Genomic DNA, 21,124 nt, shown 5'->3' with positions numbered 1-21,124 from the left:
TAGGGAATTCTTAGCACATAGACTTTTTCCCCTCTAAAATGTAATCCAGCATTAGCTAGCAACATTAGGCAGAGGTTTTCTGGAAGGTAGGAGTTCCAGATGAGTGGCAACTACAAGATGAATATTCTTTTGACACTTTGTTGAATGATCAGTGTGTTCACAGGTGAAAGTAAACGCCTATGAGTAATGAATTGAGATATAGAATAGTGACCCCTCCGGATAAGTGGCAATGTCTGAATTCGTGGAATCTGTGAGTATGTGACTTTATGCGGCAAAATGGACTTGGCAGGTGAGATTAAATGAAGGATCTTGAGATGAAGAGATATCCTGGAGTATCTCAGTGGGTCCAATATAATCACAAAGGGTCCTAGTAAGTGGGAGACAGGAGGGTCACAATCAGGAGATGAGCCAGTACAGTCAAAGGCAGAGTAATGTGTCCAGGAGCCAACGAATGTTCGTTCCCCAGGTACTGGACTAGCAAGGAAGAAAAAATGCAGTCCTGCCCATTCCTTGATTTTTAACTTGGTGAGATCTGTTTCTGACTTTTGATTTACAGACAGTGAGGTACTCAGTTTGTGTTCCTCAGTGTGTGGTTGTTAGAGTAGTGATTAAAAATTGATGCACTTCCGTGCTTCCAGAGTGTTGTGTGGACTCCTGTTTTACTCACCAATCTCACCCAAAGAATGTCAAGGGGGAAGGTTCCATGGCACAGTTGAATACTAAGGCCGAATGCCTCTTTGACCTAAAAGTTACCATGATTAGGAAATTTGCAGGCAATAAATGTCCTCCCGGTTTTACTTTTTAATGCAAGCCTTTACAAATCTGTTTATCTTGGGCACATTCATCGCCTTACTGTACAGTTTATCTGTGAGCAGCAGAAGTGAGAGAAGAACCAATGAGCTGAAGGATAACTCAATCAATCTGCTTCCTCCGGCTTTGCTTCAGTGCTTCATACAGGAAATATATTGCTGTGTCAAGTTTCAGTGAAGAGTTTCTTCTTTTCCAAATTACTAATCAGACTACAACATGTCGCGTTGAAGGAAAAGACTAGGAGGAAAGGGGCGCCCTGCTGGCCACGAGCAAGAAAATCCAGCACCAAGAAGTCTCAGGGAGAAAGCCTGGCCATGCTCACAGCTGTTGCTGGACTTGTGAGGGGGGAAACACACTGAGTGAAGGGCAGAAGAGGAGAAAACAGAAATGCTCTGCCCCTGGAGAACTTCTGACCTCGGGCTACTCCTGCTGCTCACCGTCTTCTCAGTGGCGGGTGAGTCTGAGTTCTCTTTGGGGGAAACACTGGTGAGAGACTTGATCTTAGCTCTTCTCAAATTTCTTTGCCTTTTTTTAATGGTGCCACGTGAGCTAGTTGCAAATGTAAATATAGGGGTCGCTCCCAGGTTTGTTGGCTTTATTATCCTTACTTTCTGCTTTGTGTTATTGATTTTGTTTTGCACCCTACTACAGTACAGACATCTTCAGTTTGCCTGTCACTTCCTCCTCCCCTTTCCCAGTTTTTGGGCAAGGCAAGATAAAGTAAACACCCAATAGTTAGCAATGAATTTTTCCTGAGTTCTCTTTATGTTTTTCTCCTCTTTTGGATAAAATTTAAATAACTTTGCTATCCTTTCTATCCTGGTCTGTGAAGTCAATAGAATAAATTAGGAGAGTATTACCTTCCGTTACTTTCAGTGACTAGGTGCTTTTAAAATGCATACAGTTATGCTGGTGTCTATGATACATGTCTGTATTTAGCTTGACGATGTGTAGGCTGTTGGACACACTTTCTGAATCAGAGTACACACTTTTCAACATCTAGTTTTCTGTAGGAGTTGAAGAGAACTTGGGGCTTCTGTGGAGGTGTCCTGATTTCATTATAGAGGGTTGGTGGGAGTTGATGTGGGAGGGAATTTTCAGGTTTCACTTTTAGTAATGGGCAGCTGCAAAGGTACAGTGTGGTTGGTTTTAATTTTTTAAATTTGGTAATTTAAAGAATAAAAGCTTTCCCCCTTATCTGAATGACTTGAAAATTTATTTTTGTCCATCTTCCAGCGGAAAAAAAATCACATATTGATTTTGCTGGTGAGCACATGTAAAATAACTGTCCTCTACTTCTGTATCTTTCTCTTGAGATTTTTCACACACTTTTTTTCTTTGATGTGTACAGCAACCCCTCGCAGTAGGCATGGAAGACAGCTCTCCATTTTACAAAGAGAGAAACCAAGGCTTAGAGAAGTGAAATGATTTGTCCAGGTCAGACATGACTATCACGTGGCAGGGTCACACTCAGGTATCATATCTGTCATGAGCAGCACAAAACATGTGAATGGGCAATTTTCATCAATATTTAACCTTATGCTTCTCACTAAAGAACACCTGTAGTCATCAGACCACTGGAGGAAGTTAGGCCAATGGTTATAAGCTTAGTGGACTATTCCTTGAAAAAAGTGATCTGAATATTTTGATAGTTGGGATCCTGTAGGAAGTGCTTCTAGAAACCTGTGCAAGACTGCACTGGGTAGGAGAAGCCAAGTAGGTAAGGACTGTGTATGTATGTCGAATTGTACCTCACTTGTGGGAACAAAGGAAAAAAAAAAGATTAAAACAAAATAAATAACTTGAATATTAAAAATTAAAAATTTTAGAACAACTTTAGAACACAACTAGGATATACTATATACATCAAATCTCCTAAATCTATGCTTGTATTAATAAAATTATCAAATTTTTTAGGTTTAAGATAGATAAAAGGTAAATTTACTTTATGTACAGTGATTTTGTGTGGTAAATTCTTCAAGAAATAATTTAGAATAATGAGAAGCACCACTTGAGCAGTCACTTTATATGTTTCTTACTAATATTGTTTTGCTAGAAATACTGCCAAATAATTTACCACATACAAAGTACATTCACAAGGAGGAAGACAGATAACTTCAATGTAAGCAATAGGATTTTTCCCCCGTTAAGTTTATTGGTACATTTCAAGCAAACAATACAGTTACATTTATCACTGGGATCTTGTACCCTTGCATGGTCTATCTTGGTTCTCATTTTTCCCCGTATCTCTGCCCTCCCTTCACCCCTTTCACCCTTCCCTATTTACAAAGACTTTGTTTCCATTTTTTCCTTTTTTCACATTTTTTCTTTTCCCTTATTTCCTTTCCCCTCTCAAAACAGGAAGAAAATGGCTAAAAGGGGAAATAGGATTTTTTAATTTACCTATTTACTTTATGTTTTACTTATTTGCTTATAGATTCAAGCCATATGGAAGTTAATAGACAATATTTAATTAGGAACTGGGATTTAGCTCAGTGGTTCCCCACTTTCCTTGCAAGAGCAAGGTTCCGAGTTCGATCCCCAGTACCAAAAAATATATATATTTTTTAAAATTAGGAAATACTATAGAGGAAAACTGGAAATAAACTGTCTCCCTTAGAGCCAAATTCCTAACCTTGTATATAATCCCTTTCTTTTCCAAATCTCATGCCCTGTGCTATCTCCTTTTTTTGTCCCTGTAGCCTCTGAGAGTTCTTTGCTTGTGCTCATCCTGATCATAATGTTTTCACATTTTATAAAAATTTTTCCAATATGAGTTGCTGTAAAGGAAAGCTATTTTTTTTTTTCTTCTTTGGTTATAGTTTTACTTATTTGTCAGTACCTTCCACTAGAGGGCAGGAAGCAACATTGAAGAGATAAATATCAGGACCAGGTTGGTAGTTTTAGCAGATTTGCAAGAGTGAAAGAGATTAAAACAAATGTGAAAAAGAAGGGATTTGTTCTCACTGATGTCAGTCCCTCTTTCTAACCTAGTTTGTAATACTATGAATTTTTGTGTTATAATAATTTATAAGTGTGCTTTCCTCTAAACATCTGTGCTGAAGTAATTAGTAAAAGTCCTTTTTAAGAGCACTGAATGTGTACAGAGGCTGTATGTGTGGAAGATAGTGCCTACAACAAATCTAAATTAGGCAGCCAAAGCTGAGGTGAAGCCATTGGGAACATTTAAAATCAATATAATGCAATTGATATGAACTTAGTAAAAGCCTGAAAAAAGGTGAAATTAAGGTGGGTTTGATTTGTTGAAGTCTTCTTGGAGGAGAAGGGTCTTACATTGGGCCTTGGCTGACAGGCTTGAATAGATGGGGAAAAGCAGAGGAACAAATTGAGAGATGAATAACATGAACTGAGGCAAGGTAGTTAAGGAAAGAAAGGAGTGTAGCTTGGTGGAACAGAAACTGTGTGTTATACGATAGTGGGAAATAAGGCTGAATTTCAAGGGTCCTTGACCATTAAACAGAGGAAGTTGGTTATTGGGCAGTAGCCAGTGAAGGGCCATTTGTTGTTTTGTGAACCATAAAATAATATGAGGCAATATTTTCTGGGAATAATGTGGCTCTAGTATCCCTTTGAGTAGTAGTGGTACTTAGTAAAATATTTATTTTGAAACAGGAGTCAAGAATTTCTACTCCAAGATTCCTATTTTAGAAAGTTCCATAATGTCACATTAGTGGCTGAGTAGGGAGTTTATTGAATGATGTTAAATTCATTTTAGGGAAGGAGGAGGCAAAGGAGGGGAATTCCTATAGGTATTTGTAAGGATAGCATAATCCAGGGTTTTGGAAACATTTATGGAGTGGATAATCTCACAAGGAGAATGCATAGAGCTAAAAGTAATGTAATAAGCACTAGACATTTTTGACATTGGGTCCTAGGAACCATAATTATTCTGTAACAGAAAATATAGATATAAGAAGAAATACAAAGAGAGACAATATGAGCTATACATTTTGTGTTTAACCTTAAAAGAGGAGGAAAGAAACTTACAAAATTGACAAATGCATTGAGATTAGATATAGGGAGGCTAGTAGGTCAAGGATGGCAACAGGGAGATGGAAAGAAATAAAAATGTTCCCTGTAGATAAACTACTTCCTATTAGGGTTATGAATATTTCAGTAGCTAATAAATTCATCCTGGGGTCGTTTGGTTTTATGTTGTGTTAGAAAACTTAATCTACAGAATGATTGAAATATTGCAACTAACACTGTATTTTTGCTTCTTTTTTTCTTGGTACTACTGACATTTGCCAATTCCTGACTACAGATCTAAAGAGCAGATCTGTGATTATGAAATAGTTTAGGACTATATGATGCTAACAACTTCTAAGAAGAAAATCAACACCTATTACTTTTAAAGCAGTGATAATAATAAATATTACAAATTCATATAGTATTCACAGTTACAGTCAGTTCATTTTCCTTTCCCCTCAGAAAGAAATGACATTGTTCGGGTATTAAAATAATCAGTCTCAAAGGTTTCCTAGCTATAATTTATGTCTTGAATGTCTGAAAACCTAGACTTCATGCTGACTGTATTTAAGAAAAACATACTAGAAAAGTATAGTATTGAAGCATAAAGTTTTTATATTTCTAAAGAAATAATTTTCTTTAAAAATCTGTGGTTCTTGAGTTATTGGGGCTATTCCGGTTCTCTTAGACTTGGACTCTGAGATACAGTTCTGTGTACAAAATGTTGGCAGAGGAAGAAGTCCACCTGCAATCTCAGTCAACTGTCAAACTCATCTGATCCCACAATGAGGTCTGGAGATAGAATGGCCCCAGAGCCTTTGCACTGATCAGAGTGTTTCATCCTTTTCAGCTCCCTCTTGCTCAGTTGGTAGAGGTGGGCTGTCGTACAAGGGTCTGACCTGGGGCAGAGTAACTGAAGCAATCTCTGAAGATGCTGAAAACCAAAGCCTGTTCACAGACAGTGCTTCTAGTAATAGACACAGAGAATAGTTAGTTACTTGATAGAGATTCTGGATGGCACAGGCTATATCTACTATCATTGACACTTCCTATATTCTTCATTTCTTCTTAAATTCATAAGTTCTGTCTGGTATCATTTTCCTTTACCCTGAATCATTCTAGTAGTGTAAGTTTGCTGGTGAAGAGTTCTCTTTTCTTTCATATGAAAATGTATTTAGCATTAATTGTGGAAGCATATTTTTCATGAATTTATAGTTCTGAACAGACTTTTTTTCTTCCAGCATCTTAGTTTTGTTTTATCATCTCCGATGAGAAGTCAGTTGGCCACTCACTTCACTGTCTCCATGCATATAATGTGCTATTGTCTCTGGCTGCTTCCAGTGTTTTCTCTTTATTGTTGGCTTTCAGTACCATGGTCTATATGTGGTTACTTTAATCTTTTAGACATTATTTAACTTCTTTAGATAGTAATTTCCTCATTTGTGAAATGAAGATGTATGATACCATTAAAAAGTGTATAGTTTTCAGACAAGGAGGGCTTTGGAAACTTTTAAATTAAATTATTTTACTTTTTATATGGGCAAATAAAGCCCAAGCATGTTCAAGGAATTGATTGTGAATCACTCCACATTTTAGTGGACAAGCTGAGTTTGAAACTCTTCCACAGGACCAAAAATAGAAGCTGAAGAGATACGGCAGGGTCATGTGGGAAACCTATGATTTTTAGATTTGATACGCTCAAAATGATTGGAAGCATTTGAGAGGGAAAAATAGTAACTAAGGGCTTGAAATTCGTATTTTGGAAAAATAAGTCACAGTTGAAGTGTGAATTGGTTATCCCGTCAAACTGTAAGTCAAGGAGTGGGTCACTGTGCTTCATGCTAGGGACACTTGGTCAGGACAGAAACAGAGCCCATGGTCATGGAGTTCAGCCTTGGGTAGGGAAGCTAGGTATTAAATAATCATTGCAAAGAATTAAATAGTGTAAAGTGTGTAAGAAAAATTGAAATATATCGTTGGTGGATCTGATCTGGTCTGAGGGACAGGGAAGGCCTCCATGAGGAAGGAATATGTAAGGTGAAGATTGACAGGAAGATGGAGTCATGAGCAGTTGAGAGGAACATTCCAAGGGACAGTCTGCATGAAGCTATGAGCAGAGTGGTGAAAACAAGGTCACTTGTGTAGAGGTGCAGGTGAAGTTCTGAGGGTTGGGAAGAATGGTCAGAGAAGGCGCAAAAAGAAAGATCAGGTGCAGCTTTGGGGAGGTACCCATGTTAAGGGGACTGAGGATGTATGTATGTTACCTTAACATGTATGCCAGGTTAAGGTAGCTTGAGAGATGATACAGGAATGGGCAGTGAAGGCAGGGAAGGAGATAGAGGGAAACACAGGTGTCGCAGAAGAGGCTCATAAAGGAATTTTACAAGGAAAAACCTATCTATTATGTTGTTAACTTAGATAGCAGAGATTCTCCAAAGGGTTAGTAAGTGTATTTGGGAGTTGCATTGCAATGGCAATACACATATCATATGAACTCTGTGGGTATTCAAAGAGCTTGAGGGCTGGGGAACTTTGTAAAGGTGAAAATGATGATGATTCCACCAGATTGTTTGAAGCAATAATCCTTGGCTGTAAGCAATAAGGGTGGGGTTGGTCCAAAATTAAATAGACAGTAATTGAGCAGATATCCTCATAGAAGTATTTTCTGTATAAGATTACAGTGGTCTTTACACAAGGTTATGGTTCTGTCTATGGCTGTAACACCCTGAACATACCCAATCCCTTCTGATCCCAGAAGGTTATGGTTCTGACATGGTAATTTATGATAGTTTTTATTATTAAATGTAAACACGAGAGTCCCCTCCTTCACAATTTCCTGGCTGTATTTAGTTTCTTCTATTTTTCAATTTTTATTTTTTTCTAGTGCTGGGAATAGAACCCAGCACTTGCTAGGGCAAGTGCTCTTACCACTGAGCTACATGCGCAGCCCCTGTTCTATTTTGTAAAATTAGGCCTTTAGTGTGAGCAACTCCATTTTAACCCTGACAGCTTTTACACTCTCAAAATCTGCCAAGCGACCCAAGAGCACAAGCACTGCAGAGAGGCCAAAAGTTTGGCTACGAAGACACTGGTGCCCTTTGAAACTGCAGTTTGAGTAGAAGGTGTGGGAGCAGCCAGATCGCTGGTATTGCTGGGGGAGTGTGCGGGAAGGAAGTTGAGGCTGTGAGCGCACCCCACTCATTCTAGAAGTCAGGTAGCAAGGAAAGGGGAAAAGATCAGAGTTAGAAGGGGAAAGCAGCATTTCTGTTTTTCTTTCTGTCAACATTGGGGAAACCTGGGTGTGTTTCAAGGGCATTATTTGAAAAAAATCAGTGACACTGTAAAAGTCTTTTTTTTTTCCCACTCTGTGTGTGTTTATGTAGTTTAAAAATATTTAGTAATTTCTTTTTTTGTTTTCTTGACATTTTCTTACTTTACCACAAAATGCCACTTTTTCCAAAGGTTTACCTATTACATACTATTAAAATAGCTGGTTATGTGATCCATTTTGTGGTAGTAACAATTTTTTGAAATGGAAGTTCAAGTGGTAAATCTTGGTAGATTCCAAATAATGGAATGTAATTAGTTTTGTTCTAAAAAAAAAAAATCTATCTGTCTCTAATTGGCTCCCTTCTAGAGTTCTCTAGGGCCTGTTATAAGCTAGAAACTTTAAGATGGTTGCCAGAAAGAATCTTCAATAGACCCTAAAATATTAAAAATATTGGGGTACTATCTCAAGGCAACTTAATCAGATTTTTCCAGGCATCTGAACTTTCATGAAGTAGGTGATTTTGTTGAGAGCTGGGGTTAAGAGCACTATCCTGGTCTTTGTTTTTGATTTATGTATCATTCAAACTGCCCCCGCTGTCTCTCCTATTCAGCAGGTCATCATGATTTACCCATCATCCATTGTGGACTTCTGCAATGCACCTGGCAGTAAGCCTTTTGAGTGCCAGGCCTTTGGCTCAAGTATCCTGTCATATCCAGAGCTCTGCCCAGCTGCTTGTCACTAAGCAGCCACTCAAATAGGATTTACCAACCTGAACATCTTCAAAATATCTTGTGCCTATAATCATTTACCCTTTTGTTCCTCTTTTAGAGAAAAAAATGTCAGTCTTTTCAAAACCAAACCTTCACTTTGTTATTCGTCTCATGTTTTTCTAGTTAGATTCTCTCCTCATATCCAGAGCTCTGCCCAGCTGCTTGTCACTAAGCAGCCACTCAAATAGGATTTACCAACCTGAACATCTTCAAAATATCTTGTGCCTATAATCATTTACCCTTTTGTTCCTCTTTTAGAGAAAAAAATGTCAGTCTTTTCAAAACCAAACCTTCACTTTGTTATTCGTCTCATGTTTTTCTAGTTAGATTCTCTCCTCTCCATCCCCCCCCCACTTTTCATCTCCAACCTTTTGAAAAGCAGTTTACACTTTGATATATGATTTTACTAAGCACTAAGTTGCCCAGGCTGGGCACGAATTTGTGATCCTTCCTGCCTCGGCTTAGCAGAGTGCTGAGGTTACAGGCCTGTGGCGCTCTCAGTTCTTCTAATGCCGTCCTCTCCTTCTGCCTTTCTAAAAACATACAGGAGTCTCGGCATAAAGACCTTCTCAGTTCTCATGGTTCCGGGTATTGTTCCATTTCTCTCTTGCAAATTTGATATGACCAGATAAAACCATTGTTGCATTTCTTCCCTTCTTTTGAGATCGGAATTCTTGGGACAGTAAGTCTACATTCATTGATTTGATTATCTCTTCTTGGGCCCTTTAGACCTGGTTTTCATTCCTACTGTACAAAAACTACTCTTTCACTATCTTAAAGTTCACTGGTGACATTCAGATATCAATCATAGAGCATCTTAATTCTTATTTTAAGACGTTTCTTCACATAATAAATGGCAAACATTTACTTTTCCTTTCCGTTATCTTTCCAGAGGAAAATACTTTTGCCTCTGGAAAAACATATTCTGAAATCTGAGACTAGTATAATAGCAAAAACTGAAAAATAATCACGGTTCTTTCTTCAGATACTAATATTTTTTATACTATACTGTATGTCGTTTGTACATAGTATCATTTTCCTTTGAAATACTAATTTCTTCATCATTGCTTTTCATTCATTGGATATTGTATTAGTGACCTAATACCATATAACAAGTTGACCTCAAAATAAATATTGCTTATCTTTCAGAGTTCCTAGATGAATGACAGAAAGAACATGAGTGCAGGAGTCCAGCCATTTCATAACTAACCTCAGCAGTAACATCCTGTCGCTTCTGTATTCTACTTGCTAGAAATGAGTTAGTAGGTCCAGCTCATACTTAAGATAGGACTTCACAAAGACATGAGTATCAGGTGGAGGAACACTGGGGACCATTTGACTGGCTGCCTACTCCAGAGCTCAGTATTGGGATCAGTAGCTCAAAGTACATTTTCCATACTTTATTGCTATTGCAAGGTCACATAATTGTATAATTGTTTGATTAGTTGATTCTTGTTTTGCCCATTAGGCTAAAAACCCCCTTAGGGAATGATGTGTCTGGCTATGAATTATAATTATTAAATGAATATTTATAAAGCTTCCTGTCTCTTTCCATCAGCCCCCAAAATCACTGTACCTGACAGGTGACCAGTCAGGTGCCATCTCATAAAAACTAATTATAGAATGTTATCTTAGTAATCTCTTTTATATCTAAAATCTATCATAAAATTAATCCATCAATCTTTAGGTATCTTTGATAGAGAAAAAGATGACATAGATCATTTCAATCATTGCGGTTTGCTAGTTAGAAATAGCAGCATTTGTGGAAAAGTTGGTCTTGCTTTTAATTATATTTGCACGGTGATGCTGTTTTTATGCTCTATCACAGAAATAAAATTGTAAGTTGGCCTCCCTCCCCAAAAATCTCTAAATTTCCTAAACTTCCTGGCATGATGACTTGGATTTCCATTAATCCCCAATGAAACTGTGAAAACCATTGCATTAAAGGCAGAACTATAACCCATTTGGATAACAATAATCTTTTCAGGACTTCTTTAAAAAGGCAATTAATTTCACTTCTCCAACTCATTTATAACTCCAAAATCTCTTGTGAAATATCACATTTAAATTAAACTTATAATATGTATTTTTAAAAATGTGGTAAAGACATTCCCTAACTAAAATATTAGATTGATATTTAAGCTGTTTTTGAGCTAGGCAATTCATAGTAAAATGTTTCTGTACTGTATTGATATTACTATACTGGGGATTAGAAAATGCCATGTGCTTAATATAGCTAAATAAAGGTTGTTCTGGTGATATCACTTGAGTTTCTAAATCCTGTGTGACTAAGGTCTCAGTTACAAATTTGTATTCATTTTAAATGAAAACTTGAGTCTAGGAGAAATATATTTAGTGCTCCAGAAGTCCAGGAAACTTGTAATTTTTGTGGGGAGGGAGCTTGGTTTACAGTTTTATTTCTGATACTGTATTGAAATGTTCAGCATTTTACAGTAGCTAAAACTGTCATTGCAAGAAGGTCATGTGCTGTTTCCCTCAGTGGAGGAAGCCCTCCATGGACTCTCGGTTTGCAGAGTCATGACTATGCAATGCCTGTTGCGTGGGTGTCTGTGCCAGCTCAGTCGCATGACAATGACGATCTGGGAGAGGAAACTTCTGGCGCTCACAATTACTAAGAGGTTTCACTGGTAGTAAAACCACAAACATTTTTATTTCTGTTGGGAATTTTGACTTAGAAAATATTTTTCTTAGAGAAGTAATTATTTTCAGTGCCAAGGGTTTTTGGTCCTCTCTTCCCTCCCTCCCTCCTTCCCTCCCTTCCTTCCCTCTTCCCTCCCTTCCTTCCCTTTTTACTTTTGCAGTCCATCCCTCTCTCCCCCCTCCCCTTTCCTCCTCCTTCTTCCCCCCCCCATTGAAAGTATTGGGGATTGAATTCCCGGAGCGCTTAGTTAGCTACAGCCCCAGATCTTCGTTTCATTTTGAGATAGAGTATCAATAAGTTGTCTAGGCCAGACTTACAGTTTTATACATCTTGCTTCAGCCTCCTAAGTAACAGGGATTACACACTTCCTGGCAGTTCCAGGGTTTTTGTTTATTATTTGGTTTTGTGTTTATTTGTAAGCATGCATTTTCCAATGTGCTAATATGATGTTTTAGTACTACTTTTGATTATTACCTCCTTTCAATTTGTTGAGGCATAATTTATAAATAATTAACTTCATCCATTGTAAAAATGTACAATTTGATGAGCTCTGACAGTTAATAACTATGAGTCATCACCACAAATAAGATACAAAACCTATTCATCATTTCCAAAATATTCTTCATGTCCATTCCTGCTTTTGCTCCCCGCCCCAGCAGGCAAGCACTGGTCTGCTTTGTATTATCATAGGGTATTTATTTTTTATTAGTTTAGCATTTTGTGTAGTACTGTATGTGTTCTTTCACATTGTCTGGTTTCACTCAGAACAATTCTGAGATTCGTCAGTGTTGTGTTTTCTCTTTTGGTGTTGAATAATACTCCATTGTGTGCTGTAAGTATATTTACCTGTTAATAAATCGTTCCAGTTTTTGATTATCATGAATAACCACTGTAAACATTCATGTATATGTCATAAATGGATAACCATTTTAATTTCTCTTATGTTCATGTTCTTACTACTGAAATAGCCAGGTTACATGGTGGGCACATGTTTAATTTTGAAAAACATTAGCAGAACCTCTCCAGGGTAGTTTTATTATTTTATATTCCCATTAATGTGATATGTACTTAATTTGCTCCACTTTCTTTCCAGAATCTATCAGCATTTCAGTTTTTGCTATGCTCATAGTGATGAAATCGTTGTCTTACTGCTTTTATGCATTTCCTTTATTGTTACTACTAGGGTTTAGATTTGGAAGGTGTCCCAGAAGCCTCAAGTATTCAGAGGTGTTGCTTTTGAAATGTGATTGAATTATGGGGGTGCTGTTGCTGACTTGCTGTTAGGAGATTGGCCCTGGTTGAAGGTGGGTCACTGGGCATGTTACCTGGCAGGCTTTATCTCGCTCCCTGGCTATTCCCTTCATTCTCTGCTTCCTGGCTGAAATCATGCGAGCAGCTTTCCTACACCATACCCTTCCACTGTTTTTTTCTACCTTGGAGCCAGCTGACTGTGGACTGAATCTTCTAAAAATCATGATCCAAAATAAACATCTTCTCCTTTAGGTGGTGGGTAAGTTTTGTCCCATTGGGAAAAACTGGACAAGACATAAATTGGTAGCAGGAGTGAGGCTGATGCCTTGACTATTCCTGACCATATGATTCAGAAGCCCTTGGAACTGGTTTGTGGGTAGAGTTTGGAAAGCTTGGAATTGCTGGATGGAGAAGCTGAGCTTGAAAGATTCTGGTCAGAAGTCAGAAAACCAGAATGATCATGAAAACGCAGGCTCAGAAGGTTTCACCTGGGAACAAGGACACCATGGAGAGGAAGGCCATGTGCATTAAGCTCTGGCAGAAAATTTATCTACATTTTGCTCATATCCCAAGACACTGCAAAAGACTAACATTAAGGGCAGCAGACTAATCTGGCAAAAGAAATGACAAGATAGTCCGTTGTTTAGGTTGCAGCATAGGTACTGCTGGCTGCCTTGAGCCATACCTATTATGAGAGTCAGGAGCCAAACACAGAGCTAAATAATTGGAAAAATGTTTCTGGTGGCCAAAAAGGAAGCACCTGTAAAACTGGGGCCAAGGTGAGCTTGGTTACTAAAAAGATTAGTGTTAAAAAACCATCAAGAGAATAGAAAAGTTGGCTTGAGGATATTTCAGTAATCAGCAAGACACCACCATCAAGAGGCAAAAAAAAAGCAAAATTATAAAGATTTCATTTGAGGAAAGGGCTCTTGGGCTTCCTGCTTCAGAATGGATACCTAGGGAATTGATTTGCTATGATTTGTGTGTGTCACAGTGCTCAGCCATCCAAATACTCAGAGGCCTCTTCAGTGATGGTCCAAGGGTACCCAGCTACTGTTCAAGCTATCATCAGACCATGGCATCATCCACATGATGCTCATTTTGTGGGCACACAGAATACAAGAGTTGTGGGGTCAAGGAGGCTTCCACTTAAATTTTAGAAGAAGGCCTGGGAGGCTAAATAGTGTGACTCTGAGAAGGCAGTGCATGAACCTCTGAGAGTGAAGCCAAAAGGGCAATGGAGACATCAGGAATCTTAGGATGCTAGAAATATGAAATATCTGCTAAGGAAAGTGCAGGCAGTGGATAGAGCCACCCCCCCAACCCCAAGGGAGTCCAGGAGAAAACCACCACATGTCTGGTGTGACCGACAAAGATCTGTGGGATTTAAAGTTTGCCCTGCTAGGTTTTAGTCTTATTTTGGTCCAATTTCTTTCTTTCTCCCTGCTCTTCCTTTTGGAATGGGAATGATTACCCTGAGTCATTTTAGGTTGGAAGTGTTTTACTGCCTTTTTGCTTTCTATAGGGTGTCATAACGAAGAGTTTCAGAGGAGATGTTCGACCTGGACTTTTTGACAATGCTAGAATTGTTAAAATGTTGGTGACACTTAGAGATGGACCAAATGCATTTTGCATAAAAAGATGAATAGAAGTGTGAAGGCCAGGGTTGGAATGTTATGGTTTGGACCTAAAGTATCTTCCGAAAACCTTGCATGTTCAGAGGCAGGCTTCTGGAAGGTTACTGGATTATGTGCTATAACTACATTTAAGTCAGTTATGCAGTGGAAGGTAATTTTTTGTGCATATGTGAAGGGTTGAACTTTTTTTCTTGATGTGATAAGCACTTGTTACATTATACTTTGGTGAAAAAGACATTTATTCCACTTTAAATTGCCTTAACATCTTTATTTAACATCAACAGATCATGTCAGTGTATTTCTGGACTGTCTACTCTCTTTCAATGATTCACAGCATACCTTTTAACCAATACCAGACTGTCTTGATTAGCTTCTGAGTGGACCTTGAAATTAGGTAATTTTAAAAAAAAGTTGCACTGGCTAATATAGGGTTGAACTCTATATTGGTAAAAGTTCTCTAGAGGAACAGAATCAATAGAAACACACACATACACACATATAATTACACAAGAGGATTTCTTAGGTAGGCTTATAGGATCAGAGGCAAGAGAGTGCACAATTGGCTATCTGTATGCTGGAGGGTCAGAAGATCCTGGAGCTGCTCAATCCAAGCAGCTGGAAGTTCCACAATGGGAGAGATCAAGAATGCAGTACTAGGCTGAGAATGGAAATCTGGTAAGTAGCTGGCATGAGTCTGCATTGAAAGACTGAAGAAACTGGAGTCTGATATTGACAAGGGATGGCAGTACTACTACATGTACCAGGTTAAGCAGAATGGAGCTTTCCAAATGCCCTCTGCCCATGCACATGAAAAATATCCATCTTTATGAACACCTTCCACTAGAATGGTACTTTTATTACAGTTGAGGAATCTACACGTTTGACACATAGTCATCACCTAAAGTCTAGAGTTTGAATTAGTGTTCAATTTTTTTCTTTTTTTGGTACCAGGGACCAAACTCGGGACCTTGCACTTGTGAAGTAGGCGGTGGAACCACTGAGCTAAATCCCCAGCCCTAGTGTTCACTCTTGGTGTTATTACATATTCCATGGATTTAGACAAATGTTTAATGACATTTATGTACTATTAGGTATCATAGGGAGTAGTTTCACTGTCCTCTAAATTTTCTTTGCTTCACCTGTTAATCCTTCCTCTCCCCTAGCTTCTGGAAATACCTGATCTTAACTGTTTAGATACTTGTACTTTTTCAGAATGTCATATAGTTGGAATGATACCATAAATAGCATTTTCAGATTTTTTTCACTTACTAATATGCTTTTTATTTTTCCTCCATATCTTTTCATGGCTTGAAAGCTCATTTCTTTTAAGCATTGAGTAATATTCCATTTTCTAAATGTACCACATTTCATTTACCCGTTTACCTATCACAGCACATCTTACTGCTTCCAGGTCTTCATGATTATGGGTCAAGTTATCACTGCCTATGATAGGTTTTGGTGTGGATATAAATTTCCACTCCTTTGGGTAAATACTGAGGGATGTGATTGCTGGGTTGTATGCGAGTGTTTATTTATTTATTTATTAGTAGAAGTAGGCTATCTTGCTTTTTATTCATATTCATTCTCCCTTTCCCCAGTCCACCTTCTCCCACATTTGTGATTTTCTCTATATTTTTGACTGTTTCACTGAAGTCGGTGAGAATGTAATACGTAAACGTATGCAGATGATAAGCATATCCTGGGGGACTGTGTTTGGTTTTGTAGAAAGTCACCAGACTGTCTTTCAGTCTTTCACCTGACTTTACATTTTTATTCCCTCCAGCAGTGAATGAGAGCTCCTGCTTCTTCACATCCTCCCCAGATTTCAGTGTGGAATGGGATCTCACTGCCCTTTTACTTTGCATTTCCTTGCTGACATGTGGTGTAGAGCATACTTCATATCCTTAGTGCCATCTATATATTTTGGCTGAGCAGCTAAAGTTTTTGACACATTTTTGATCTGGTTATTTTCCTATTATTAGTTATTAGTAGTTCTGGGTAACAATCCTTTATCATATATGTCTTTGACAAATACTTCCTTTTCCTCCCAGTCTGTGGCTGGTCTTTCAGTCACTTGATAGTCATTATAATGGGTGTTGAAGCCAGGACCTTTGCACTCAGTGCCATCTGTAGGCTTCCTTTTTTTTTTTTTTGGAACAGGGTCTTGCTAAGTCACTAAATTGCCTAGCTGTGTAAACTTGTGATCCTCCTGCTTCAGCCTCCCAGAATTCTGGATTACAGGTGTGCACCACTATGCACAGCTAGTGTCATTCTTAAACAGATAATTTTTAAAATGTCTTTTGCTTTCTTTTCTCGTCTAACGTCACTGTTAAGAGTTTTAAGTTGAGAAACAGTGATGAAAGTGGTCTTCCTTACTTTGTTTTTGGTCTTAGAGGGAAACTTTGGTGTCACACCACTAAATATAAGCTATAAGGGTCATTTTTGTTCATTTTTTATTAAGTTGAGAAAATTCACTTCTATTTTCAGTTTAAGAGCTTAAAAAAATACCATGAGAGAACTAGATTTAGTCAAGTGCTTCTTCTGTATTTATTGATAATAGTATTTTTTTCCTTTATTTTATTGATGCAATAGATTATACGGATTGATTTCTTAGTGTTGAGCCAGCCCCATGTACCTGGGATTAATTCCCTTTGGCCATGGAGTATAATCCTTTTTACATTCTTTGATTTGACTTCTGCTATTTTTTTTTTTTTTTCTGGTACTGGAGACTGAACTCAAGACCTTGTGCTTGCGAGGCAGGCATGGTGCCACCAAGCTAAATCCCCAGACCTTCTGGTAATATTTTTTAGAGGATTTTTTAAATGTATACTCATGCAGATATTCATTTATAGTTTCTTTTCTTGTATTGTCTTTGTCTGGTTGTTGTGTTAAGGTAACTCCCCTGTCACAGAATGAATTAGGAAGTACTCTCTCTGCTTGCATCTTCTAAAAGATTGTACAGAATTAATATAATTTTTCTTCAAAGATTTGGTAGAATTCACCAATGAATGTATTTGATTTTGGTGCTTTTTTTGGGAAGATTATTAGTTATTGATTGAATTTCCTCGATAAATATAGACCTATTCGGATTCATTATTTCTTCCTGTGTGAGATCTAGCAGATTGTTATCTTTCAAGGGCTTGTTGTGTTTCACCTGGGTTATAATATTTATGGGCATGGAGTTATTCATAATATTCCTGTGAGCCTTTTAATGTCCATGGAATCTTTAGTGATGTTACTTATTTTATTTAAAACATTACAAGCTTTCACCTTCTCCTTTTTTTCTTAACTAGTCTGGCTAGTGGCCTACTAGATTTTTCTTTCCAAACAACCAGCTGACATTTTGTTGATTTTCTTTATTGATTTCCTGTTATCAGTTTCTTTGATATATGCTTTAATTTTATTAATTATTTCCTGCTTCTTTGAATATAATTGGCTTTTCTAATTTATCAAGTCTAAACTAGAGTTTCAAGGATGGATTTTAAATCTTTCTTCTCTGATATATATATTCAATACTCTAAATTTCCCTGTAATACTTTTTTACTTATCCTAAAATTTGAATTATATTTTTATTTTTATTTAGCTCAGAGTTTTTAAGGTTTCTTCTTTTACCCATGCATTATTTACATGTGTGTGTGTTCTAATCTGATTTTCAGTCACTTTTATGTTATTCTTTGCTAATTTAACTCCAGGAGTTCTGAAAGCAAATACTGTATTTTGATTTCTGTTCTCTTAAATTTGCTAAGATGTGATTCCTGGTTTAAAATGTGGTTTATTTTGGGCAAATCAAAGTTCAGAGCAAGGAATGATATGAGAGATAAAGAAAGCAACTGTCCTCATGAATTCTGTCCAAAATTAACATAATGACTTCTGCCTGATTTTGCCACAGTTCATGTAAACCTGGGACTTACATACGTTCTGCTGTTGTAGGACGGAGAAGTCTGCAGATGTCAGTTACATCCAGTTCCTGGATGGTTTTATTGAATTCTGCTATGTCTTGTCTGATTCTGTGCATTCTGGATTTGTCCATTTTTGATAGAGAAGTGCTGACCTCTCCATCTATAACAGTGACTCGTTCTATTTGTCCTTATATTTATGATGAATTTTTATAGACGACATATAGGCAGATCTTGCTTTTTGATCCATCCTGATACCCTGATAAATTGGTGCATTTGATGTTCAAAGTGACTTCTTGTATACTTGTTTAATATCTGTTATAGCTATTATGGTTTTCTGCTTGTTGCCCATGCTTTTCTTCATACATCTTTCATTTTTCTCTGCTTTTTGTTGTTTTATTTTCTTCTTGTCATGATTGAGATACATTAATTATGCAAATCGCTGGGTTCATCGTTATATTTTCATGCATGTGTACCTCAAGCATTGATCATGTCCGTCCATGCTTCTGTCAGCTTAGTCGACTGAACCTGTTCCTGCAGCACTAATATGATCATTTTTACTTTCAGGTCATCGTTTCACTCTCATATGACAGAGGACAAGCAATATTTCTCTTTCTGTGGCTTATTTCGCTTAAGACGGTGTTCTCCAGTTCCATCCAACTCTCTGCGTACTAAGGATTTTATTTTTTATTACTGGATGATACACCATCGTGCAAATTTTTGTGATTTTAACTGAACATTTTTATATGATTTCACTTTCTTTATTTATATTTAGCTTATCAGTTACACTGATTTTTTATTTTCATGGTTTTTCAGCACGCATTTAGAGTTAGTCCAACTCTGCTTTCAAATAAAACTATACTATGTCATGGGTAGTTTGAGTACCTTATAGTAACAAAATCATCCCAATTCTTCCTTCTTATTCATTGCATTATTGCATTAAAGAAACCTAAAGAAGGCAAGGGATGTAGCTCAGTGTTGCCTGACAAGTACAAGGTCCTGAGTTCAGAAAAAAAAAAAATCCTAAAATACAGCAATTTCTTTAGAAACCATGTTTGAAGGTGACTAGGGCTATCTTGATTATAAGAAACTCTATAAAACTGGAGGAAAGAAATGCATGTTAGTGTCAGGAACTATGGAACAAGAAAGTTGGAATAGGTACGAATCCACATCTCTGTTCCTCAGATTGTACATATTTTTTTCTTTTCTCTTTCAAAGTATGAAAAATAAGGAAGGAAGAGACATGCATGTCTTCTTCTCAGTTCTGATTGTAACATTCTTGAGAAAAGGCAGTATTTTGTTTACCTGGATGCCCACCTTTGCTCCAAAAAACTTTAATGAGGGAGTGAAGCTGGAGAAAGGAGCTTAATCAGACCAACTGGGAAGAGGGCTCCTCTCAGCAGACACTCCTGTGGGGAAGGGTGAGGGAGGGGGGAGGGAGAAGCAAGTTTACCTTGTTGACCAAATTAGATGTTTCCTAAGTAGGAAATCATTGATTAATACTTTATGAATTTAGTTTTCAAGATATTAACATATTTTATCCCTCAATAGCATATAACATTTTTGCAGTCAAATTTTAATTACCTCATTGTCTTTTGAGTGAGACTTTGAGAAGAAACAGTGGATTCCACTCACTCTATTAGAGTATTAAAAATTAACTTCACTTGCTCTTTCCTGAATATTTTCTAGATTCAGCTAATTCATGTGTGAATGGAGAGCAGGTGATAAAGAACAATTCCTCCACCCTTACAGAAGGTAATACACTTTCGTATCTAGTGGGCAGCATCGAAGGGATGGAGGGTTGACCTTTGTTAGATACAGCAGCTGATGCCCTGTCTGAAGCCCAGCCCTCTGACTACTTGAAGAACATGTTGGTCTGAGTGCTTGGTATATGGGTCTCTGAAAGACCCACTCTCCAGATGTTCCCCGTACAGTCTTGCTTGCTTCTGAACATTTGCCTACTTGGGATAGTGGCAAGATACGTTCAAGTCCTACCTCTGTCTTCATCTAGTTACATGATCTTTCTCTGGCCATGAAATACCAGGGTTTGGCACCCAGATGAGATAAGTGACAATAAAACAGGAAAGGAGAAATATTCAGTAAAGCATTTGGCAAAATCAAGGTTCATTACAACATGTCTGCAAAACCATAGGTGGTTTTGTTCCTATTAAAGTGACAACATCACTGATCTTCACCTTTGCCAGGAGCGAGTTGTGACAGGTGTTTGGTTCAGTAATCACCTGCCTCAAGCCCCTAGCAGTCACAGACATCTTATGTCAGTTTGTGGGGAGCATGAGGTTCTGGGTTGGAAGAGGCTTGTAGGTTACAGGGCTTAATCTTTATTTTAAAAGTTGAACACAAAGGGTCCATTTGTAAATTTAATGCAAATAATTAGATTGAATATAGGAACAAAATTGATGAGAAAATTCACAGATGAACTGTTTGGTAACATACATGTGACTAAACAAAGGAAGAAAAACTTCTGCAAAAGTTACTCGATAGTATCAAACATTTTGTACAAAATTATTTTTAGAGAGAAGTATGTGCACCCATGTTTATAGCGGCACAGTTTGTAATAGCTAAATCTTGGAAACAACCTATTTGCCCATCCGTTGGAAACTGGATAAAGAAGATGTGGTTTTTCTATAAAATGGAATATTACTCAGCCATAAAGAGCGAGAGAATAGATTCATTCATAGGAAAATGGATACATATTGAAGATATACTCCTAAGTGAAATAAATAAGTCCCACATGTGTAAATACCAAATAGTTTCCCTGGTGTGAATATTCTGCAACAATGCATAAGATTCTAATAAGATTACTGACATTTAGAAAT

The 21,124-nt window shown here is 37.5% G+C and overlaps 1 protein-coding gene across 2 annotated transcripts in view; it reads left to right on the top strand.

Annotated features, from left to right (window-relative positions):
* Window positions 1–962: 962 nt before the first annotated feature.
* LOC104866243 (cell surface glycoprotein CD200 receptor 1) overlaps window positions 963–21,124 on the top strand; it is a 26,661-nt gene continuing 6,499 nt past the window's right edge. Inside the window, exons 1-2 of one of the 2 annotated variants that reach the window (XM_010630122.2) lie at window positions 963–1,264; window positions 19,977–20,042. In XM_010630122.2, the coding sequence (XP_010628424.1) occupies window positions 1,198–1,264; window positions 19,977–20,042 (133 nt within the window). In that variant the 5' untranslated portion in view covers window positions 963–1,197. The remainder of the gene's footprint in view (window positions 1,265–19,976; window positions 20,043–21,124) is intronic. The other variant, XM_010630123.2, reaches the window with a different exon arrangement.

The sequence above is a fragment of the Fukomys damarensis genome, unplaced genomic scaffold (assembly GCF_012274545.1).
Source record: "Fukomys damarensis isolate Sample0158 unplaced genomic scaffold, DMR_v1.0_HiC HiC_scaffold_24, whole genome shotgun sequence".
In the NCBI taxonomy this organism is placed as follows: domain Eukaryota; kingdom Metazoa; phylum Chordata; class Mammalia; order Rodentia; family Bathyergidae; genus Fukomys; species Fukomys damarensis.
Note: the sequence above shows the minus strand (reverse complement) of the source record. Positions and strands in the feature narration are given on the sequence as shown.